Here is a 26331-nt window from a genome sequence, read left to right on the forward strand (position 1 = left end):
TGAAAACGTTTTTGGGGTGTCAAGCCAACTATTATCATGAAGAAATGTAGTAATTGTTTTTACTTTTAACATATTGGTTTGATACAGTGATAATACATGTTTCAGTAAGTCAAGGTCCATACAAAAAAAAAATTCAGGAATGGCGTTATATTATGAAATTTATATATGTGTATATAAAATGCTAGTATAATTTAGTTTTCATCAATTGTTTCTGAATGTGATAGTATTTGGACTTCTATAAAGGGGATGCCATACTTATCAAATATGTAGTCATTGTACTGATTTACATGATGATAAACCATTTGATTAGATAAACATGTATGTCTTTATTAATAAGTATAACTTATTCGCTGTGGGAAGGCTTTCTTTTGACCACAGGGCCGCTACTCCATCCATTACGTCACGATCTGTCGCTCTCTGCTAGTTCAACGCACTCGCGAATCGTGCACGCGCAGGCGTGGTCCAGACGCTCGTTCTCGATTGACATCACCCATCCCCCTTCGGATTTTTTTTCGATCTTCGCTCGCTCGCAAGATTTTGGCGGGGGCGAGCCCCCTCTTCGTGCGCGCGTCCGCCCGCTCGAGCTAGAGAGCCGGTCTTCATTGTATCGAGGACAGAGAGCAAGGCTGTTGGGAGTTTAATCTCTGAAAACGGGCGTAATAAAACACAGTTGAAGTAGCAGGTAAGACAATTGTGACTGCAGTTAATTAATGTGAGACGCGAAGGAAGTGTTTATTTTTACAATTGTGAACTGGGACAGTTTATTTTGTTAAGTTTTTGTATTTTTATCATAAACGTTTTCCGCATATTTTTCTTTCCTCCCCGAGACCGACACGGCGCTTCCGCCCAGCATTTCTCACTTCTGATGTCTTTTTCAAAACATAAAAAATGTTAAATTAACTCAGTTAACGTCTTAAAATTTTTAAAACACTTAAAAAATTACGGCCAGTTTCCTTTGAAGCAGTGTTTGACGACAGGGTTTCAAACTTTTCTCCTCCTTTCCGTCTTCGGATCTTGGCGGTCGTTGCGTGGTCCTGATTTCGATAAGCTTTACTCCTGTAAACTATCTTATGAATGTCTATTTTAGTCTTTAAAAAATCACAAATAAGAATGGCCGAATTTGAAAAAAACAGGCCGTACCGGCGCCTAGACTCTCCTGCTTTACTCCGGTGAGGCGGGAGCTTGTTAACTGTCGTTTCTAAGATGTTGTGTACAAACAGGCGGCGCGGCGTCCGACTCCTCCCGTGCCGGCTGCTAGACGCACTGCTCGGGCGGAACTCCTTAGTACAAGTCGGCACTGAGGCGTAAAGAGCCAGGGCGGGCCCACATCCGATCGCTTGCTTGCTCTCAGTCCTTGCTGCAAAATATTTGGAATTCATCTGAAGATTTCAGGATATAAAAGAGCACTCTAACGATAACAACTTTTAGTTTTTGATGATTTTTATCAGCCGTGTAGGGTTATGGTGGCATAGCTACGTAGAGGAAATATTTAATCGGCCATCACACCTGCCACGTTTTCTCTGAGTAAAGTTTGGGTGGTTCTTAAAAGTTTTATGATTTGATAGCCCATCTTGAATCCATTCGTTTCTGCTTATTATTCTGCATCATGATTTACGCCGTTTTAGTAGAGTGGCATTTGCAAAATGCAATCAAATGTAGATGACATTAATAAATTTAGCTCTATTTGGAAAAAACGTAAGACACATAAAAGTTTTATATAGTGCCTTTTGTAGTTACTTTAACTGCAAATGGTTTACAGATATTAATTGTATTGGAGTTTTGTGTATGTTGTAGAAAATAGTTAAGTGGTAAAAAGTTTAAAGAAGTGTACACAGGGTTTGCATGGCAATGCTTGTGTATGTACTTTCTGTAAACATTTTCATGCATATGTACAGTATAGGGATGTGGCAGGGGGGGGGGGGGGCACTGTAAAAAGCACCATTACACGGCTTACCAACTCATACCAAGCTATTTTAGATCTGACACCTTCCATCCATCCATTTTCCAACCCGCTGAATCCGAACACAGGGTCACGGGGGTCTACTGGAGCCAATCCCAGCCAACACAGGGCACAAGGCAGGAACCAATCCCGGGCAGGGTGCCAACCCACCGCAGGAGATCTGACACCTTATCAAACAAAATGTATTTGGTTGATTAGAGAATAGCCACAAACACATGGAAGAACATAAGTCATTCAAGTTCCAAATGTTGAGTGGTGAAAATTGTATCTACTTTACCACCCAGAACATAACCTTCAATGTGATAAGTATTTCAATGTATAATGCTTTAATCTAAAGAAGAGTTGCAGAGTTGTGGTGTTTACAGACTGGGACTAATCCTGGAAAGTGCACTAGTCTGACTCGGGATACATTCATGCACTCCCCAGACTCTAGTCATCCTGGGCCAGTCTAGGCTTTTCCTAGTGATGTGACTGACACATGTGGGAGTGTCTAGGGAAAAGTGAATGCAAAGTTTACACACAAAGTACGTGGGCTGGGCAGTGACCCCCAGGTTTTTGGATCTGTGAGGCAGCAGTACTAAGTACTGTTCCTCCCAGTACCACACATGCATAATAATAATAATAAGTCGTCCCTATGTGGAGGAAGAGAGCAACTAAACTGAAATTAGACTTCCAAGCTAAACTGATTTGTGAAAATAACTGTAGAAATTAGTCTAGCCTGTTTAAAATCCAAATCTCAAGAATGTATACCATAGATTAGATTATAGTCAACAGGTTGTTTAAAGCAAACTATCGTATTGGATTAGGTATCACTAAATGTGTGTGTGTGTGTATGTATGTGTGTGTGTGTATATATGAATGTAATTACCCCGATCTACATACTGTCAAATAAACGAACCACACGCCGTGGCGCAACGTTAGGGGCATCGCCTCTGACGCTGACGTCCGAGGTTTGATTCCCGAGAGGGAGTGCAGTGGAGTGTGTACACCTGATGAGCCCAGAATGAGGGCGAAACACGTGTCGTGTACTCTTTGCATTTTATTTGACAGTAAACTATTGCAACCATTCTATGATCTGCTCTTCACAAACTGAGGGCACCGTGGCGGATGTTAGCAGATTGCTGGCCAACCACAAAGCGTTACCTGGTAGGTAACCACCCACACTAACAGATTGTGACACAGACTTCGAATGCCGTGAAAATATATATATATATATATATATATATATATATATATATATATAAAGTAAGCAAGCAAGCATTGTTAATGTATTTAAGATTCTATCAAAAAAGATGTACACATCAGGACCTTTTTGCCAGATGCTATGAATAATGAGGATATCTGCAAAAAGTATAAATCATTTTTATTTGTTGAGCATAATCAAAAAATACCTTAAATGTACTCAAGATGCATCTTTAGATCTAGCATACTCCGTATCCCTCAACATTTATGCTTTATTTATATTTTGTATTGCTAATGCTGCTCTGAATGGTTGGCAACTTGTGCCAGGGAAAATGTGTGCCCCCGGGCATCTTAATCATAAGGATTTGGATATTGAATGAAAAATTTAGAACACAATATCATTCATGTACAGTATTCTGTTGAAATATAGGTGTGCTTGTTTTTTATTTAAGTAACACATCATGTAACGGTGTACTTTAAATAGGTATGTTGAAGAATAATTTGTAGCTCGAATAGTTTTTCAGTGACACCCCCCCCCCCCCCCTTAAATGTTAAAGAAAAACGAGAAAATAGCGGAATAACTGAAAGCATTTGTTTTTATGGTTCAATATTGGATTACGTATTGTTACTCTATTTTTGGACAAGTGAGACTGAAGTACAACACTCGCAGAAAGACTTCTTTGAGTTGGTCCACACTGTTGTAATAGCAGTTCTGTTCTTCGTGGTGCGATGCGATTTCTTAACAGTGCCCTCTTTCAGGCTACTTGCCCCCACACCCTGTACGTAACAGCTTCCCCGAGCCGCTGAGAGCGGCGTTTTGTACGGTTTCCTTCAATACAATCTCATGTATACTATTTTTCTCTCGCGCCTGTTGTTTTTTTTGTTCTTATATTAAAGTGCCCGGCTTCAGTAGAGTCAGCCCGTTATCTGACTTGGCTGGGTTTCTGTTTCTGGGGTTAATTACGGGAAGAGGACAGCAACTCTAGTTTCCGTACTAAAAGTCGTAAGCCATGCCGTTCACCATCTCCGTCTGATCGCTGCCGCCCTATTAATTTCTTGGCCTGGACACAGTCTTGTGGGTGAGTAAAAGTACCCATCTTAGTCGGTACTCCCTGAAGCCTGGCGCCATCTTGTGGGGAGGGGGAGGGGCTGGCTTGTTTGGTTGGTTGGAGACCCCACCTCAGTGAGAAGTGCACTCTTTCCGTTGATTCTTGTTGGCCGTTTTCAGTTTCCTAACATCCTTCCGGGCCCACGCCCACTTGAAAAAGCCGGAAGTCGATGGTTTTCCAGTTCGTAAGTCAAAAAAAAAAAACCCCGTCTGCGCGAGTCCGAGTTTAAAAAGACAGTTGCTTTTGGCTTGTGTCGTGAAAGTCACGCTACTACAGAGTGATGTTTAAACTGATCCTTGGAGACCTTACTCGGTGAAACGAGCAGTCTGACTCGTTACTAATAGGTTATACTGCTTTCGTACAACCTTTATATGCTTGTGTGTGTGTTGATGGTCGCTTACCGTGCTGCGAGCGTTATGTAGGGGTGACCGAAGCCTCTCTCTTTTCTCCCTACAGTTTTAAGAGCTGAAACATTTAACCGCACAATGGCACTTGAAACAGCGTCTTACTTGACGTAGCTTTCAATCTGGAACAAGAAGCCAAGCCCGTCTATGTTTGGGCACTTGGTTTGACATTTATTAAGGTGCATTTCGGTTTGTGAAGTAATTAACTTTGATTTCTTTTGTGCAAACTTTGAATTGTGAAGAGTGCACTTTATTGTAGACTGGTAAGAAATCTAAATATTTTTAGATGCAGTGAAAGATCGTGTCTTCTAAAATTACGTAAAAGTAACTTGATGTAATGTTCAGTTCTTCTGCATTGTTTTGTAACAGCGCAATAAAATGTAAAAAGAATCCTACTATGTCTTGCAGTTCACTCGAATTAGAGATTGTTATTGAAGAGTTTTATGTTAAGTAATTGTTTAACACATTTTCTTTTACATTTCTTATAAGTCATTCTAAAGGTCTGTGGAACTTAACAAATCCAGTTATAACTTTTATGTTGGCCATATAACAGGACTGGAATTCTCAGATGTGCATGTGCAGTTTCCTCTTTTTGAATCCGTGTAAGAAAAATTTTATATCTGTTGTTTTGAACGGTGCTGTTATTTGTGGTTGTTCCAGCCATTTACCATATCATATAACTCATAATGGCAAACAAAGTTGTGAAACTGAATGCTTCTGGTTGGTGAAGCTCAGTCTTGACTCCAGTTCAGCAGAATTGCAAGGTTATGTATGTAAATGGAAGGTATAAGGTATATACTGCATGAACAACCCTCTGTTCTTTCTGCAGCCTGCCCCAGTTGTACAGGTAAAGTTGCCAATAATTTTCTTAACATATTCTCTTTTTCCAGTACAATTTTTAAAATGGATTGATTGAGCATGTATTTTGTATGCAGTGCAGACAGAAAGACACACGGGAAATGCACAGTTGTGGTGGGGGCATGTAAAGCATTATGACTACATTTCAACAATAGTCTGTTGTCATTTATAAATATAACTACGCTGTGATAGTCATTTTGAAGTTTCCCTGAGCAAACAGGGTCAAAGTGTATTTTCGAGTGTGATTTCATAGGTAATGAATATATTGTAATGGCTCCGCAAGGGTTGTAAGCATAAGAATAGAACTTTCTCTGAGATGAATATTATAATTGGTGGTACAGCTGTACAGTGATTTGTGCTGCGCTGTACAGGTGCAGAACAGCCTTTTTAATGAAGGTTTGTGGTTTTAACAAAACTTCTAGTGTAGTAAAGTGTCAGATCAGGTATTTGGTTTCTGATCTTTCTGTCTTGAGGCTTGATTATTCATATCAGTTGCCACAGTGAGTCCTCAACGCTGAGTTTGTGAACCACTTTTCTAGAAATTGAGTCTGATTTTTGGCAATGATTTTGATCTTGGAAGTGATTGTGTTTTTGTTTTTTTTCCTAGATGGGTTCAGCTGCAGGTTTTTGTCACTTGGTTTGCTTGAGTCAGATAACCCTCTACCAGCCGTTATCTTAACAATAGTGTAACCAGGTATTATCTCTATTTTATAAAGCAGCAACCTCCTCAATGGAGTGGAGCACTTGTACGCAGCTAGACTCTATTGGTTTTTTCAGAATTCCAATAGGTATAATATCCCAAAACGCCTGAAATAGTTCCATTTATATAAATGTTTTAGGTGATCTCAATTATTTTGCTGTCATTGAGGAAACCTAGCTGACCTTCGTTGGACAAGCTATTATTCTAAAACATATTAGCCAAAGTTATAGAAAAAGGCAGTTTTCACACATTGATGAGCTGTTTACATTCAGAACTTTGTGAAAACATATTTCTAAATTAAAATGTTTTTCTTATGCTGCCAGAGTACCCATGCGCCTTCTGTCATGTTGACAATCTTCTCATCTATCAGGGAAGTAAGTTTATGGAAACCTTACAATGTACTGTTTATATTGTGGTTTATGTTCTTATGTGGGTAATTGAGCATAAAGTTGCACTAGAATCAAAATCAGGATCACTTAAGTATTGGGCAATATAGAAAAGTTTCTGGTTGATCAGTTGTCCCCTTAAACGTTGCCAACTGATGATGTTATCTCTGGGTGTGTACTTTACCGTTTTATCTGATTAAACCAACATTGTTGTTCTCCAATTCCAGTGATTTTTTTCAATTTGGCATCATTTCCTCATTGTTAATAGCATGTGCCGTATGAAAGTTTGAACGTACATCATTTAATATGGAAAAGTAGAGATGGACAATTTGGTGAATAACGAGAAATAAACCTTGACAGTTTAATGATACTTTGAGTTCAAAGCAAACTAACAAGTGAGTTTAATTGGCGTTATTTGTTGACTAAACAGGAGGATAAATGTTGCAAAAGAATCACGAACCACGCACTTGCATAGTCATTTGCATGTGCATCATCCAGCTGATTATGCAAGTTTAGGTAATTCTGTTAGTACAAGCTCTAAAGGTTTGTCTGACCAGCTCTTAAGTATTGGTATTTTTGATTTGGGGAAAAAACACAAAATATAACCAGGATAGTGCAATATGGCAGTGTACCACGGTATTTTCATATTAACAATTGAATAAATGTTGTTCAGTTATGTTTGCCTTACACATTCTTTCCCAAGTGTAATTTTAAAACATAAGTATTTTTCTTGCTAAGCAATATATTTCAACCTTCATCTTCTCCCAAACAGCAAATTTACTTGTACAAAAAAAAAATAGCATTTATAACCTGTTGTAAAATTAAGTATTGTCTTTTACACTGCCACACTGAAAGAGGCACCTGCCTCCTTTCTGAGCCATACATAATTTCATTGAGTCGTGTCCTTTTCTGCTCTGGCTTACTTCTTGTTTACCCATTTAAAAGAGATCATATAAAATGTTATGGGCACTAGTGGCAAAATACCATAATGCCACTACACCATGCCTTTTTCACAGGTGCATGTTTTTGCAATCTCATGTCCTCTCAGCAGAGGCTGCAGTCTTATGCAAAGATAAGAAACTGAGTTGACACACATGGAGACTTGAGAGCCAGTCAAGCAAGACTTTATCCCACCAATCATGCTTCCATTCGCACGTCCAGGCTAACCACAAAACCCTTGTGGAATTGTCAGAACTGTAACATTTGCCGTATTATGGAGGTTCCTCTGCCTCCCTTGTGTTCTGCTAATATGTCACTGAAGACTTCTTCAGCAGGTATTCATTATTGGTAAAAATACTTAAAACATACTCATCTTTGGTGTTTTCATGTAGCGACTTTAGCAGACACATATCTGATTGTAAAATATCTAGTGTAAATATAGTGCATTCACACTAGGGTTGTGCAAGATCTTTAAAGGTCACATTGTAATTTCAAAACATTGATAATGTACGATAGTCATTCTTGGATATGGGTGCAGAGATACTTGTATATTATAATTAGCTGCTCTACCAGTGTATCGCTTAAAGCATGTACACTGGGTGGTGTGTGAGTGTTTTTTAGTTTGGGACCCAGTAGTTCTGTTGTCTCAGATTGCTGTAGTTCAGCACACATAGTTCAGTGATGTTATTAAGATGTTTCACTGGCATTTCATTCCAAGTTCACAAATCAAGATACCATGTTGGCACAAAACTGTAAAATTAGATCTGCCTCATTTTAAAATGGATCTGAATAAGTGTATACCAGCAGTGAACGTGAAGTTGCTAATTACTGTTACACACTTAACACGGCATCTTCAATTATTCTCATTTTATTAATTTATTTTTTTAACTTCTGAACAAAACACTCTGTATGCGTTACACAAAAAAATCGTACTTCATTGTGTTTATTATCCATTAACCATTATCCTGGTTTTGCTATAAGTGTATATTTTGCAGTTTATCGTGTGCAAACTGAAACGCCAATATATGATGTGTATGCAGGACGACCGTGGCACTGGCTTAAAAAATGTAAGGCACTGCTTTGATATATAATCAGTTTATTTCAGATTTTGAATATAATATGCAGTTACATTCCTATTTGCCCACAAGCACCTCCTGCTTGAAGTAGAACCAAATTACTGGCAGTACTGTGTTTAGTCAGCATCTTGTTTTTCTTCCCATTTTATTACTTTTACAGATCGGGAAGGGGGGTTCCCCTGGAGGTTAGAGGAGGTTTATATTAATATATAATATTGAAGGGGGGATAGTCCTCTTGATCAAATTTTAGTTTATCACAGAGCTTGTAGAGTGAACGTTTGGGGTTCCCTTTAAGCAGTGCCTGCAAGACTCAAATAAATACCACAATGATTCCCGCATCTTGCTGCATACATTATATAAAATTTAACACCATAAGGGTACTCCAGCTGCTCTGTGACCCTGCCCAGGATGGTAATTGAAAAATATTGTAGCGTCCCTGACAAGTTTCATTAGCCTGGGGATTAGTCGTCCACAGTATGGTCTGACATTCCATCACGCAAATGAGCGACTTCATGGAATCCTTTAAAAGGGACTGACCTGTCAAAGTCACAAAAAGAATTCCAATTTGTACTGCCTCAGTGAGTGATCATTTGAAGTATAGTGAGCTACCTAAAAGAGGGATCTAATGAGTGATATACAATAGGCACTCTGAGTCTGCATGCACCACAGTGAGACAGTGCTACAAATACACCTGCACTCATCACATTGAAATTTTATGCACTGATCAGGCTGTCTTACTTCAGCTACAGCACTCTCCGCTAAAATCGCTTGGTGCAGGAATCTCTCATGCCTTCTGTTGTGCATGTGTGTGCCTGGCAGCTTTCTTGTGTTGCTTGCAAAGGTGTGTTTTTTAATGCAATGGCTGGAATTTGGCTCTTTGAGGACATTTCTGCAAACATCTGGATCCAGTCGACAATTTTTATTTACACTGTCGATATGTCCAGCCTGTCAGTGATTAGTGTAGATGAGGTTTTTTATAGAATACTCGGGAACAGTTCAGGTTGTCAGCAAAGCATCATCCATGTGATGTAAGTAATCAATCATCAGTTGCCAGTGATATCATCCCTTGGTACAAGCCTATTTTACATATAACTCCAGAGTTTTTGTTTTCTTAAAATAATTATGCCAATTAAGGTTCACCTTATTAAGTAGTTGGTTAGTTTTCAGAATTCTAAAAACAATCATTGATAAAATGAGACTAGAAAGTGTTACTACTTTCGCTTTGGTGGTTGGCATTAGTGAGTTATAATAGCTTAATCAGTACAATGAAAACAAAAGTATACCTCTTTACTGTCTAAAGCTTACAATTGGATATTACCATGAAGCAGTGTATAATGGTGTTTGGGATGGATGACTTCAAGATGAGCGTACATTTTAAACAATTAATGAATTGTTTCATTTACCTAGCATGCATAGGATGTCATGTACCTGTTGCAGTTGCTCTTGACCAGAGCTTGCAGCTGCAGAATTTGGCATCTGTTTGGTTGTTACTTGGAGCTGCATGAGTGCACTGATTGAGTCAAGTATGCGGTTAACATGTGATGCCCTGTGCTTAACCACCGCTTTAGAAGAAAGTCAGCTAAACTTTGTTAAATTGAAAGCTGAACAGGCTGAAGTATACTCTTCCATTCAAATCAATACAAAAATGCAGGAAATTGTCTTCGATCAAGTGAATTTGTTTTCAGTTTTGCTCTTTTTTTTGTTTTTGTTTTTTTAATCTGATGAGCTGCCAGTTGTGGTGGCTATGTTGTGACAATCATTATCTGCATTTCTGTAAAATGTTTTAGGTGAACTGACTGCCTTTAAATTTGAATCTGAAAATTAATATCGGTGACATGCATGAAAAGAAACTGTGCCCAGTGATAACTTTCTAGAAAATCGTCTGCAGATATACCCATGGCAAAGGCTGCAACCACTGAAAGACATTTAGTAGAAAAATGAGAACTTTATGTAATACCTTTCCCTTCGACACCAATTTATCTTAACATTCTTTTATGGTGTTTTAAAAATGTGCTTTGGATTTGGCATGAGTTTGTGGTGATCTCAAAGCAAATGTGTTCACTGGCAAACCAACAATAGTCATAGGCGTACTCCAACCCGCTTACTCCATATCACAGTAGAAAAGGGCACTACCCTGTCCTGGCAGTTACTGACCTGGAAAAGGACTTGGGCAAGCTACTAGTCAATCACATGGTCCACTTTCACACATACCAGCACTCACACTTGGGACCATTTAACCAAATCTGCAAGGATTTAAAACATGAGAAGAAAACTACCTGTAGTGTGTCCATAAGGAAAAGGGCAAAGTCTGGGAGAACATGCACATTCCCCACAGACGAGTCATGTTGGATTTGAGCCTAGTATTTTGGATCTGTAAAGTAACAATGCCAATCAGTGTAGACTACCGTGCAACCAAAGCTAAGAATGTTAACTATATCTCGGTTCTCTTCTTTTTGTATTACTCTGTTGCTATAATTGTTCCATTGCAAGTCTGGTGTTTTGGCTAAATATGAGTGTAAATCGCTACATGCACAGTTAAAGAAATATTTACTTAAAGTTAAAATAACCGAATTAACAAATTATTTGAATGGCTGACTGATACTCAGTTTTATTAAGTACTCTAAATTTCAGAAAAATAAATAAAATAAAAAAAATGCCAGAAATATTAATTTTAACATGCTTTTTAAACTGGTGTTTTTTACCCAAACACACTCATTCATTGCCTCACTGAGACCGCAGTCCCATCTTTTGTGTTAAATTTAAGAGGTATTTTTGCCAAAACACTCAGTTCTAAAAATGAGTTTCAAGCTAAGGTATATGTAGATATAGTTGCAGAATCTTTTGTGACATATTGTTTGTAGTACAACTTAAGACTCAAAAGAGTATTATAGACTTACAGGAATATTTGCAATAGGGTATACAAGTGGTTTTGGTACAGGAATGTAGTCAGGCGAAAGTTTGTACAAAAACGGTCTGAAAAAGTCACAAGGTTTGTTATTAAAAACGGGTAAGAATTGATTTGCAAAAATAAGACTCTTTGAAACTTGCATAACATTATCAAGCTCTCTTAATCCAGTTCATAGTCACAGGGTTCTGGAATCTGTCAGGTGTAACTGAGAGTGTGGAGTCCATTTCAGGGCCTACACACCCATATTTAAAATTGCACTGCACATCCTAACCTGTATATCTTTGTAGATGTGGGTATGAACTGTAGCACCTAAAAGAAAATTCTTGAAAAATGGGGATAATGTGTAAATGTCACAATGACTGGGTGTGGTATTAAGATTTAAGACATATACACACAATGAAAAATTCAGAATGGAATGATATGGTTACGACTAAAAGCAGGTAACATGACGTGTGTCTGTTTTGCACAGGCTTCTCTTATTTGTGAGGTTAAGCAGAGATGGGTTGCTGTACTTAACTGAAGTCGGAGTCACTTAGCATAAGTATACAGGTTATCCCATTTCAATTCTCCACTTTTGCTGAATAGAAGCATATGAATACTAAACCATAAATAGCCCCATGATGTGATAGAATTCCAGTATTTGTATTATGTCCATTTACACTGAGGTTGTAGCTTTTTGAACAAGATTCATATCACCAAGTACAAACTGGCCTGAAGAAGGTAGCAAATATATGGATGGAATTGTTTAAACAATGTAGGATAATGAGGCATTCTGTCTTCACATTGGGTTAAGTAAACTAACATACGTTTGCATGCATTTTATTTTACAAAAATGCATTTTCCAAAATAGCAGGTTGAGTTTGTGGTTTGCGATCAATAATAGATGCAGCATTGTGTTTTGGTTTCAAAAATTGTGTGTCTCTGTGTTTTTAGTGGGGATTGAAGCCCAAGAGTTGCATAGTTGTTCTTTCTGATTCCTTCGGTAATACATATGTCAATGTCAATTTATTTATATAGCACATTTAAAACAACATAGTAATGCTGTGGCCAAAGTGCTTTACAATAATATAATAAAAGAAAAACAAAACAAATTAACATAAAACATAAATAGAAATAAAATATATGAACATAAACTAAAATACATAATAAGTAGAAGTCATGTTATATACATAAAAAATAGAGTAATGTTATATAATCACAAAGAGGAAACCATCAGTATTACTGAAGGTCATGGAATGCAAGTAAATAGAAATGAGTCTTTAGTCTTGTTTTGAACAGTTCAATTGTAGACGACTCCTTTATGTGATGAGGTAAAGCGTTCCACAGGCGAGGCGCAGCAGCTGCAAAAGCCCTGTCCCCCTTAGTTTTACACTTGGTACGAGGGACAACCAGAGACAGCTGACCAGAAGATCTAAGCACTCTAGATGGCTGATGTAAAACACACAGTTCAGATAAATAGGCAGGAGCAAGCCCATGTAAAGATTTAAAAACTAGCAGCAACATTTTAAAATCAATTCGAAAACTGACAGGCAGCCAGTGTAAAGAAGCTAATATTGGAAAAACAGAGTCATACTTTCTTGCCCCAACCAGAAAGCAAGTGGCAGCATTATGGACCAACTGTAACCTGTGTATCAGGGATTTATTAATCCCAGAATACAGCGAGTTGCAGTAATCGAGGCGAGAAAAAATAAACACATGAGTAGCTATCTCAAGATCCCTAGAAGATAAAAAAAGGCTTTATCTTACCTAATAGACGAAGTTGGAAAAAGCTATTAGTAGGTATTGTTAATTAAATGAAAATATTGTGCTAATATTATATGTGGTAATAATTTGATTTTCACAGGGTTTATCAGTTTAATTCTTTGTTGGAGCCCCAGTATTTACTTGCGTTGTGTTATGGCTCAGTACAGTTGAGATCCATCGTTATGAATTATGGATCAGTGTTACAACATAGTCATCAGTATTTTTTGTTGCCCATTTCTGTGTGTACTTAGTGTTGTGAGCATAATTGCACTAAAAGTATTTGCATTTGTGGTCCCACCTAAAGCCAGGGTGTTTTTTTGTAGTAGTGAAATTATCTCTTTAGCTCTGAGTATGTCAGACTTAACTCTATCCTTTATATGAAGATTACTTCTCTTTTTAAATAGATTTGCTTTCATTTGTGTGTTGTGATTTATTTAAAAAACTTTTTTTTTTTCTTGATTAAGTCTTAAAGTATATGGTGCTGCTACAGCAGCAATAACAGTTGCTTGTGTTCAAGGCACTGTAAATAGTATTTGACAATGCTGAAGGTTTTATAATTTCAAGTTCCAGGCAAATCTTTGTTCTTTCCCTTTTTAGTTTAATCTTGGGTGACAAGTGTTGAATCTGCTTTGAGGCTCTGCTGAAAGTAACACAAGGCTTCACCTTACTGCTGCAGCAGTAGTCCTCATTTTATCAGTTTTTATTTACGCTGTTTTTTAATGGATTTCATACAATACAGACGTATAATTTCAAGACTTGAATTTTCGTGCAGGAGTGGGGTGTTTTGCCTGTTCTACTTAATAAAGTGTGAGAATCCTGTTGTGCTTTCAACGAAGAAAGTTTCATTATCACTTTTATCCAATAAAGGAGATGATTTAAGAATAAAAATGTGATTTAAGCTTTTTATTGTTGCTTTGAAATGCCTTTTGAGTGAGCTTAAATGATGATACGGCATCATGCATAAACCAGAAAAAGAAAGTACGGCTTTGTATTCATCCTGTTATTGTTATGCACATAACTTCAGTTTTTGTTCAGCCCTCTGTTCATTTTCTAACTGGCTCTAATTTAGGATCCTGAGTCGGTTCGTCATGTGGTGGGTGTGTCAATATGCTGTAATAGTGCATGCTTCCAACCTCTCCTAATCTTTCCAGTGCAGTGTCTCTGGGAGCCAGTGTCTTTTGTGTTTTCACTTTGTGTGAGAAAGTATCCAAATCTTGAATATGGTGCCACCTTTGCTAGGATCCGTTCGTTCATCTACAGATGTGGGAAAAATGAACTCTTCTATGTGTTCATTACAACTTTAAGTTGGAAAATTTTCACATTGGCAAGAATTTCATGTGCCTCAGCTTGTAATGCTTTGAAGCACAAGGGAAATCTCTCCAGTGATGTAACATATAACATGTAACGGAAGTATGTAATCATGGGGATGCACAGTTGGCAGGCTAAAAAAAATGCATACATAATTGCTGAAAACAAATCGGCCAAGTCCAACACTATATTTTGATTGTACATTGGGTGTTTGAAGCCAAAGTGATGTTTGTTAGTAATTCACCAAAAATGTTTAATATAGAGCACATATGACACATATTTGAATGGTGTAGCACTGAATGAGATGTCTTTAATTAGGAGTAAATTAGGTTGCTAATTCTGGACTAGTACTCGGGTATAAGCAATAGCAATGACTTAACCAATGAGGGAGGTATAATAATTACAAAAGAACAAAGGCTCTTTTACAAGAATACTGAAATAATAATCTTAAATTGACAAGCTTGATTTTTTTTTTTTTTTTTTTTTTTTTTTACACAAAGGCAGCATTGAAGTTGAGACAAATCTAAAAGATTTGTCAATTTAGGGAGATTCCCTTTAAAAGAGGGAATGAATTTGAAAAATAAAGATTCAGGTGTTTGTGACATTTGAATTAATTAGTCATGTACAGTACTACTGTTCATGACTGTTATTACAAGTAAACAGCTGATACCTTCTCTATATGCTGTACTGAAGTAAACATAAATCTCATTACAGCAAATATCCTAAACTTGACAGTGATTTTCGAACAAGCATGGTGTGAAAAGTCTGTTACTGAAAAATACTGTGCACATGGAAATCACCTAAATTATTTTGCTATTTAGTAATTTGTTTGCAAATGATATAATGTATGAATTTTGAGCTTTATTTATATTTCCATTACTAGAGAGGAAGTTCAGTTGTTTAATTTAATAGAAACATCACTTTTTTTGTTCAGTTTAGATTCTTGGAAACATCTTAAAATTAATTTTTCAGACTGGACTGGCTGTGTTAGTGACAAACTTCCTGAATGCTTACTTAATTAAACCTTTACCATTCTTTAGTGGCGATTTGTTTTAAATATTTGAACTTTGTTGCACAGACTGAATTAAGTGCAGTTGGGCAGGTGTATTTGTGATAAAAGAATACATAAGTGGCCTTGCATAAATTGTGGGTCCCATTTTGATTTTCTAGGTTTTTATTTATTCATTGCCTTTAACTTGTAGGTCAGTGAAAATGGGCAAAGTGTTACATAAAATAAATGGCAGAAAAATCAGAGGAGTTAGATTTTGAAATTTAATGTGTATTTATCAGCTTGCATTATTTAGGATACTTTGTTTCATTAACCCCTGACATTTTTAATTTCTCTGAGAGTTGGTTGGTGCTGTTGTGGGGAACCTGTGTAGTGATGTATTCATGCATGCAGGAAAATGGTGGGTAGGGAGAGAATTGTCACACATTTAGTTCACAAAGTTTCACTGCAACTTCTGAGCTACTGTTCAGCTGACAGCTTTAAAGAGGATATAATGTACAGTTTAAAGTTTTTTTTACCATGTGCGCTAGCAGCTCAGGTTCTGTTTTAGAAAACATGTCGCATAACCGTACACTCAAGTCTCTAATTTCTGTAAAACCTTTATGGAGTACATTAAAAAATACCCCATGTCCCTATGCCTATTATAGGGATACATGATACTTGTTTGAACACTGTACATTCCTATTGCTTGTGTGTCTTAAGTGGAATCTAAAGTGAACCTATTTACCTGATCAGAGATATTTGGTAATCCAAGATGTCTTCATCTATGCTCACTAATCTAAAAGGTGCAGAGTGAAATCCATCTTTAGTGGCTGCATAGCATCCTGGTATAGCGCTTACTTAGTTCAGGACTATAAAGCACTACAGAGGATGGTGAAATTGGCTCACAGTATTACTGTCAATTTAATAACGTGTATGTCCTGAAAACAAAGGAAGAATCTTACAAAGGGCAAACATGGAGGATGGCGTAGATCTTTGTCTTCCTCTTTCTCTCTGTATCCAACTCCCTTTGTTCTGATAAATGATACAGGACAATTAACACTTGGACCACTGTATATCCTTGGGTCAAAGGGACTACTCAACTGTTTGTACTGACAAATGCCTCAGCATACCTGATATGCATTTTTAACATATAATGTCTACTTTCATTGTCTTCTGTTTGTTATACTAATGTTGCTAGTCTGTGTACTGTGTACACGACATTAATCTTAAATGTTACTTTGCAAACTGTGCAAAACACAATTAATGGTTGAGGCTATCAAGATTTTTAGCCTTTAATGAATCCTGTCTAATGACAAAGAGAAGATTGATACACCTGCTTTTTCAGAGCCATGCTGCCAGCGCACCTCTTCCAATTCAAGGGTTGGCGTGATAAGTTGTCCATGAAAGTTAAAGGGATCTAGAAGTATGGCAAAGTGGAGGCCTTTGGGTTTATTTGGGAAAGCAGTAATGCACACATTATTAAGCAAGAGAAAGAGACCCCACTGATCAGATTATTCCAGGCTCATTCACTTTAGTGGATTGAATTTGTCCCACCAGGAAACCTAGTGGGTTCTAGGGCTGAGCCAATGGTTGTTGATATCGTCAATCACCGATTGGCTGGACACAATGTCGATGTAAATAAAAATCATTGAGTGGCTCCAAACATTTGCAGGAATTTCCTCAAACTGCTAAACTGCAGCCATCAGTTTTTTAAATCTTGCACACCTCACAAGAAAGCTGTCGAGCACTCTCATTCACAGCAAGAGGTGCGAGAAATTCTTCTTTTAAGCTATTTTAGCAGAAGTGCACTGTAACTGAGGTAACGCAGCCTGATTAGTGCGTCTTGCACAAAGGTTAAATAGGAAGAGGGCAGGTATATTTGTAGCACCGTGTCTCTGTGTTGATTGCAGACTCTTAAGTGCCCATGGTTTCTTTCTCTTTACATCTTTCTTTCAGGTAGCTCATGATTCTTCAAATGATTGTTCATGGTGGCTGCATAGGTTGGCATTATTTTGCAACACTGGCAAAATATGCCCCTTTTACAGGATCATCTGAAGTTACTCATGTGTATGATGAAATGCAAGCTCATAATGTGGCTAACTGATCCCCAGGCAAATACATCTTGTCTAGGATGTTACAAAAATTTTTATATTTACCATCAGTTTTCCTGAGCCTATCCTCGTGGTGTTATGTTTTACATAACCTATGCAGTGAGATTCGGGTGCCTGACAAGGAAAGTGATGGTGTGTTTTTGGTCTTGTGAGCAGTGTTTGAATGGGACCCAACCTTTGATTGAATATTAGTGTATTGTGGCACTCGCAGATTCAAGAGGATCCACCCCTTCAATATCAAATACTAATATACACACACTGTCCAACCTCGTCTTAGCAGTCTCCAGCCCCATTGTGTAAAAGTAATAACGAGTTAGTAGTAGGAGGAGGAAGAATGACGACAAGATGCTGCTAAACAAAATGCTGCCAGTAATTTGGTTCTACTTAAGACACTGCTTGAGAGCAAGTAGGAAACTGTGTACAGTGCACAATATTATAACACTAAAATAAACCATATATGTAAGCAGTGTCTTACATTTTTTGAATAGCCATTGCCTTTGATATATGGGTTGAGCAGCTAATTTGTAATCCACAAGCATCTCTCTACCCATATCTGCTCCTTATCTGCTCCAGTGATAGTATTGTACATTGTCGATGTTTTGAAATGATATGAACTTTTAGGACATTTCATTTCCCTAGTGGGTTCTTGTATTTTTGACACACCAGGCACACTTTATGCTTCCATGCAGCTCTTTTTGCAGTTAGCCACTAGGCCACCTCATTAATCTTCATAAGGGTTTTTCTTTCTTCAGAGAGAGCCCCTAAAAGGTGTGTCATGGAAGTATTTATGGAACTTGAGAACATGCACTTCTGGGGAAAAAAATGGGCATTTATTGCCTCCAAGCTTAAATGGAATACAGTGGTATAACCTTTCCTTTAGTTCCTTAAAATGAACTATGGTAATGCTGTGGAGGCATAAGCGATCACCTAAAAGTTCTCCAAAAATGTGCTCACTGGAAGCAAATCTTATTTGTCTGGTTTGTTCCCAATGAATGTTAAACATTTTAAAAATTAAGCTGCTTTGTTTGCATTTTGCCTTGTTACTGACAGGTGATTGTGCAGTTTTGTGAACTTCTGCAGCATTTTTGTTTATTATGGTGAACTGGGTGACATTTACTCCATGGAAATCTTTGTTCTTTTCTCTTTGAGCGGTGCACCATGCTGTGAAAATATCAGTTGTTGATTGAAGTTCCAGAAGGCTTTACATGTTGATCCTCTGAACCCTGGATATGTTTAGTTTATTCATTTATTTTTAATAATTTTTAGATAGTTTATAGAGTAGTGACAATTCACAAATTCTACATCCCAGCTTAGTACTGTATGTGGGTTCACAGGGAATAAAATGAATAAGCAGATAATATCTGTAGAAAGGTAAAATTATCTTTGAATAATCAGAGATACAATTGCATATTAAAAATTTGTTGTGGAAGGATTAGAATATTGTCACCAACTTTTAAAATTACAGCAGAAGCAAATAAAAATCAAATTCTTTTCTTGGTACTGAAGAGATCAGCATTAGTTGCTTTCCTGTTGATACTTGAATAGAAAGGTAAAATGAATGTGATGTGGGAGTTTTCGTAGAAGTAATAGAAACTAATAAGATTGACGTAAGCTGAAGGATGGCCTTTGTAGAGGTGTAGTCCAGTAATGATAAACTTGATTGAGTTCTGAATTTGTAGCCACAATATTTTGTGGGATTCTCAAGAGAGGCTACAATGGAGGCAAAAGATAAGGAGCTGTTGTTTATTGTGTATGTGTTGTAAATATGGTGTTACTCACTTCTTGTGGAAGTTATAGTATCTTTTAAGTAGTAATTATCAAATGTACAAACTATTATGCATTATGATGGCATTGATCTTGAGTTAAAAGCAGTGAGGAAGTACTTTTTAACTTATTGAACCTGTCTGTCATCTGTCTGTCCTTGTTGTTGTTTTTCTTCTTCTTAATCTTGCCTTCTAATGGAATCCTGCACATTTCTAAATAAATGGAGAGATCAATTTTCAGGCTTGAAAATATTTATTTAATATATATATATAACAGTTTCTAATAAAGAGGAAGTTGGTACTTCTCTTAATAAATGGGATTTTAAGGTATTTTATGATGCTTAACCCTGATAACAATCTTCTTTTATGCCCCAATCTGTTACCTGTCGTGTCAAATTTTAATGGCATATCCCATAGCATTACAAAGTTGTACTGCTTGGCATAAGGTGTCGCCCTGTTTGGAATCACTTAGTCTCCTGCACCTAAACAATCTCTCAAAACCAGTATTGTAGTAGCAGTTATGTTTTATTTTTTAGGAAAAAAAAAAAAAAAATACTGAGCACAGAGCTAGTGCTACAGACGCATACATCTACGTCAGTGTTTTTCAGACACTTAAGTTACAGGGTTGCAAGTGCCTGAGACTTGTTCACAGTACATTGAACCCTCGTTTATCATGGTTAATCCGTTCCAGACTCTACCACGATAAATGAATTTTCGCAAAGTAGGATTCTTTATTTATAAATCGAATATTTTCGCACTTAGAGTATAGAAAACCTGTTTACGACCTTCTAAATATGTTTTTTTTAACATTATTAGAGCCGTCTAGACATGAAATAACACCCTTTAGTCACCATTACACTCGTATTACCCAATATATTAGACAAAATAAGAGAAAATAAGACATATTAGACGTTACAAAAATATTATTTTTATTGTACTGTACATTTAATTACACACACACACACAGTTCTTACACACAACAAGGAGAGTCTTCAGGTGGTGCAGTATCTTCAGCAGGTGCGTCGTTGTCTTCTTCCGCTGAAGGAGTACTAGGAGTAGGCAGTGGGTGTCTGGGTATGCGGCTGAAGAACATCTTGATAGGCAGTTGCTGGCGCTGTCTTTTCATATGCGTGAGGAGGCTTTTGTAGGGTATTGCCATCTTTGATCATATCCAAGAGTTTCACCTTCTCCTGGATGGTAATCATATTCCTCCGGCGCTTAGTTTCATTGTCAGAAGGCTTAGAAAAAGCAGCACATTTAGGAGCCATTGTGGGGCTTAGATAAGAGTTCTCAGAAAGCGCATGTGTAGTGACATAAGCGTGTATGAGAAAAAATCGCGATAGAGTGAAGCCGCAAAAGTCGAAGCGTGATATAGCGAGGGATCACTGTATAATCCACCCTGCCACCAGAGGGTTCATCTGAGCTTTATGAGATATTTTTTTTTTTTTTTTTTCCCCAAATCCAGTGAAAAATGAAAGTAACATGCATTTGGTCTTCTGCCCTGGGAGAAAATTTTCATAAAGTGTGTTCCTTAATCTATTCTGAATCTTGGTACTTTTGTGTTAAAGTTGGGAAACCTATTGTATCAGGATTAATTGCATGAGGCTTTTTACCTGTAATTGAAGTATTTGACATTTCTTTCAAACTTTCACAGTATTACTGGTGTGAAATAACCTAATTTTATAGCCTACTTTTCTTAGAATCATATCAATCTTTTTAGCTAATGTTCTCGAGTTAATCTGATCTTGCTTATCAGTAACATTGCACAAAGTAAAGAATATAATGTTTTCTTACACTTGAGGTGGTCATCATTGTGTAAAAAATGTAAGGTGCTCATGCCATTTGTTTTTTTTTTTTTCCATAGGCATGGCGGCTATTCGCAAGAAATTGGTGATTGTTGGTGATGGAGCTTGCGGAAAAACCTGCCTGCTTATTGTATTCAGTAAGGACCAGTTTCCAGAAGTGTACGTTCCCACAGTTTTTGAAAACTATGTGGCGGATATTGAGGTGGATAGTAAGCAGGTAAGTTTTGCAAGCCGTTTTCATTTCCTTGGAAAAAAATGTGTATATACAGCATACATAATAAAATGTTGACTGACTGATTCAGTGACACACTTGCACATTAGTCAACAAAAATACTGTTTCCCTTTTACTTAAAAAGGTGACATTTGGCAGGATAGTAGATCTAGGGCAGTAGGTATCCACTAAGAAAGGGCATTTCAATATATCAGTATTTAGGGGTTAACAACAAAAAGTACATCAAGATCTTAAAATACTTAGAGTAATTTAATTGGTTACATTATAGAAAGTTGTTGAAATGAATATTATGCTAACATTCATAATTCTGTGCTGAGAGCGCCAATAGTAGCCCACGGTAAACAAAAAACCTACAAATATCGTATACAGAAAAGTGCTTAGTTACATAGTACTTTTGGTACCATTGATTAACTGACAGCACTATAATTGAGGGTCATTGTCTTAGAAAATATCCCAGGCAAAGTGGCCATTCAAGAATTTTAATACTCTATGTACAAAGTAAATCAACAGTGTGTTAGACTGTTATGCATTCAGTTCAAAGAAGAAAGTTAAGATTTGGAAGTGATAACATTGCAAAAAGAACATTTATCCTAGAATGAAAAATCTATCTTTCCTAATTCTAAACTTAATTGAGAATTAAAATCAACCCTTGCCACATATTGTTGTAATGTTGATTCTAGATGCATACTGCTGTACTTTGTGATTCAGTAGAACTACAGAGCAACACTTACCAGGACAAGTGCATTGTCTTTGTGTGTGTGTGTGTGTGTGTGTGTGTGTGTGTGTGTGTGTGTGTGTACAGTTGTAGTCCGTAGTTTACATACACTTGGTGAATTCTTTCACACTCACTTTATAACCCTCCACAGAGTTTATACTACTGTAACAATAAATTTGCCAATTAATTTAAGATGTACTTTGTGCTATGCAAAAGTAATTTTTTCCAACAGTGTTCATAGAGTGTTCCACTTTTTTATTGACTATCACAATTCCAGTGGTTCACAAGTTTGCATACACCTTGATAATATTTGGTAGCATTGCCTTTAAACCACAGGTGTCGAACTCCGGTCCTGGAGGGCCGCAGTGGCTGCAGGTTTTCATTCCATCCTCCTTCTTCATTTGTGACATGTTTTTGCTGCCAATTTTCATTAAGAGACTGGTTGGAGTGAAAATTGGTTGGAGTTTGAAATCCCAGTTTAGCTGGTCATCTGTTGGCTTGTTTAACATCTCATTTCTGGTTGTCTTTTGTTTAATGAAGAAAGGAATAAATTCAGAGGACTGAATCCTTAAAAACAGGGCTATTAAAATGCAGGCAAAATGAGTTAATTAGCAATGAAAACTGGTCAGTGATTAGGAAAAGGGTTAGAATGAAAACATGCAGCCACTGCGGCCCTCCAGGCCTGGAGTTCGACACCCCTGCGGACTGTTTAACTTGAGCCAATCATTTTTGGTCGCCTTCCAAATCCTTCTTACAATAGGTTGCTGGAATTTTGGCCCCTTCCTCCATACAGAATTGATGTAACTGGGACAGGTTTGTAGGCCTCCTTGCTTGCACACACACTTTCAGTTCTGACCACAAATTTTCAATTGGATTGAAGTCAGGGATTTGTGATGGCCACTCCAATACCTTATCCTTTATAGCTGTTTTGCTGCAATGTTGAAAGTATCCTTGGGGTCTTTCTTGCTGAAATTTTTTGTTCTAGGATTGATCTGCCCTTTTTGTGTCAAAGTGCATTCTTCTCTAGTAGACAGAATGTGTCTCCTTCCTTAGCGGTATGACGGCTATTTGGTCCCATGGTTTTATCCTTGCATATTTTTCTAATATGTAAAGCAGAGTCGATGTATGTGTGTATGTATGCATGTTTGTTTGTCCGCCATACAAATCTGTACCGGGCATCCGATTGCCACCAAACTAGGCATGGGGCTCCCTTGTGACCAGAAGGAGGTCATGGGGTATGTTTGGCTGGGAAAAATGTTCGTGGTGAAGCGCAGGGCACCTTTTCACCAACAGTTCGGCACATGTCCCCGTTCTTATCATCGACAAAATTGCCACATGTTGCAACAGACGTTAACGGCTGCGCCATCTAGCGGCACGTTTGGTCCCTGTGCATCCCTCTTTACCAATGTGTCTTTAAATTGCAAAGAGATTGTGGAAGTGTCCAAGTATCAGGAGGCCGACTGCTTTCATCGCGTGAAAGGGAACTACCGTATGGATGTAAAATGTGAACGACCCAGTGTGCGTGACTGGCTTTCCGTATTTGTGGTGCTATTTGCTCGCTTTCTGACTCACAGTATGATTTCAGTCTTAGCACCAGCAAGTCAGAAAGACTATTTGTTCGCTTTCCAACATATTGTAAATAATGTACATTCATCTCCCTCTGGTGCTTATTCCGTACATAATACCATATAACACATTTTCCCTAATATACCCATGCCACCAAAAAAAAGACGTAGCATTAGATAGTCCACTTCTGATGTCACAAAAAAGTCTATTTCAAGGCCGTCTCAAACATTGCCCAAGACATCAAGATGTTTTCATACCAAGAATTCCGCTAATTCCGAATGATTTACCCTTTGATTTCAAACGTTTGGTCCCTGTGCATCGCTGTTTACCAATGTTTCTTTAAATTGCCAAGAGATGGCGGAAGTGTCCAAGTATGAGAAAAGCGACTACTTTAATCACGTGAAGGGGAACTGCCGTATGGATGTAAAACGTGAACGACCCAGTGTACTTGAATGGCTTTCCGTATTTGTGGTGCTAGTTGCTCGCTTTCCGACTCACAGTACGATTTCAGTCTCGCTCTTTCTGACTGAATGGTACTACTTGTTCGCTTTCAGACGTTTTTAAAATAATGGATATTCATCTCACTCTGGTGCTTATTCCGTATGTAATACCATGTAACACATAATTGTCCTGCTTTTCGCTAATAAAATACGTACCATTAGCAACTTCACTTCCGATGCCACAAAAAAGTCTATTTCAAGCCTGTCTGAAACATTGTTCAAAACGTCAAAATGTTTTCAGACCAACAATTCCGCTGATTCTGAATGATTTACACCTTGATTTTAAATGGCTACACTTTCCTGTTTGTTTCGGTTTTGCTATGTGAATTAATAAGGTTCAAGGGCAATCACTCTTAAGTTAAAGGCTTCAGTTTTGGAAAATCCATGCTTTTCACACAGACAGCTCTACGTGCCATGTTCTACAGTGGGCAATCCTCAGAATATGTTAATTTTCACACTACAAGAAAAAAAAAAGTGTGTCCAAACACTCTTGAATGACAACTTATATTACTTATTACAATAAAATGTCAATCAGAAAACTGTTTGTTCGATTTCTATGTTCTGTTTCTTTCATTTGGCATAGATTAATGATTCCCGGGCAATGCCGGGTACTCCTGCTAGTTGTTTATACAGATGAACATGCCACCTACAGACGTTTGGAAATTTTTCCCAAAGATGAACCAGATGTGTTGTTTTTTTTTTTTCTTTTACCCCCTCCTGACATCTTATTTACCCATTATGTCAAGCAGTCAGGCCGAGTTTGGTGGTAAGCCTTAACATACATCCTCGTCTTGTCTCCAGTTAGGCTAATTAGCTATCAGAAACAAATTGTCTAATTGCCTAAAGGCTTGAGATTTTCTGGAATTGTGTAAGTTGTTTAAAGGCACGGTTAACAAAGTGTACTGTATATAAACTTGTGATCCATTGGAATTGTGATGTTGTCAATATAAGTGAAATAATGTGTCAGTGAACATTGTTGGAAAAAATTTCTTTTGCCCTGTATAAAGTAGATATCTTTAACTATATGCCAAATTTTTACTTTGTTAGTATAAAATCTTTGGAGGGGTTATAAAGTAAGTATTAAAGAATTCACCCTACGTGTATGTAAACTTCTGACTTCAACTCCATGTGTGTGTAACACAGTGTTCAGATTATAAAAGAAATGTACTGAGGACAATTAATAAAAATCTAATTTGTAATGGAAAAAGTATTTCTCCTTAGTAGTAGTAGTAGTAGTAATATTAGTAACAGTATTAGCAGCAGCTGCAGTCATCTTGTTTTAATCATTACTTCTTATTTATATGTCTAGCACTTGTACCTTATCTGCCATATGTTGTGCTATTAGCCACTGTCCTTGTGTTCTCTATATGGCCTACAGTAGCAACATTTTGCAGTGGTCTTTGGCTTTGCTTTACAGTACTGTCTTTTAAACTTGAAGATAGCACATAGTGCCTTGAGCATGGGAAAGGCGCTATATAAATAAAATGTATTATTATTATTATTATAAAGTAAGACTATTTCTTCCATACCTGAATGATTGATTAGTGCATCAAAATATCAAGGCCAAGATAATAACATAACTCTTGACCTTATCTTCACTCTGAATTTGAATGTTGTGTAGCCCACTCTAATTACTGGGACTTAAAAACAGTTATCCTCAAAAAGTATAATGAATAATTATTTTTAGTTTTATTCACATATAATGTTAAACATACAAGTGCCTCATGGTTATTGTTCTACTGTAGAAATATCACTAATTATAGCTGGCTGTTTGTTTTAAATTTGTAAAGGTCATTCTCCTATATTAGACACACAAATGTAGACTTCCTGCACAGATCATGCTTAGTTATAAGTACATCCACAACAAGACACAAAGATTAAGTTAATTGTCTAAAAACATTAAATGCTAGATTCTTTGATAAGAAGTCCAAGGGTTTCCTAGTTAGCTATAAAGACATTTGTTATCAATAGGAAAACTCTGCTGCCTGTACTAACATTTTTTATTCCTTGATAATCATCTTTTTGCACCAGCTTTCTTTGTTAGCATCTTGTATTTTAGCCTTTCTGTTTATAAA

At 37.3% G+C, this 26331-nt stretch overlaps 1 protein-coding gene across 1 annotated transcript in view; it reads left to right on the forward strand.

Moving 5' to 3' along the window:
* The first annotated feature begins 516 nt into the window (after positions 1 to 516).
* The window catches only part of rhoab (ras homolog gene family, member Ab), a 37677-nt gene continuing 11862 nt past the window's right edge, over positions 517 to 26331 (forward strand). Inside the window, exons 1-2 of the mRNA XM_028825431.2 lie at positions 517 to 682; positions 21303 to 21460. Coding sequence (XP_028681264.1) covers positions 21305 to 21460 — 156 coding nt within the window. The 5' untranslated portion in view covers positions 517 to 682; positions 21303 to 21304. The remainder of the gene's footprint in view (positions 683 to 21302; positions 21461 to 26331) is intronic.

Source organism: Erpetoichthys calabaricus, chromosome 18, assembly GCF_900747795.2.
Source record: "Erpetoichthys calabaricus chromosome 18, fErpCal1.3, whole genome shotgun sequence".
Taxonomy (NCBI): domain Eukaryota; kingdom Metazoa; phylum Chordata; class Cladistia; order Polypteriformes; family Polypteridae; genus Erpetoichthys; species Erpetoichthys calabaricus.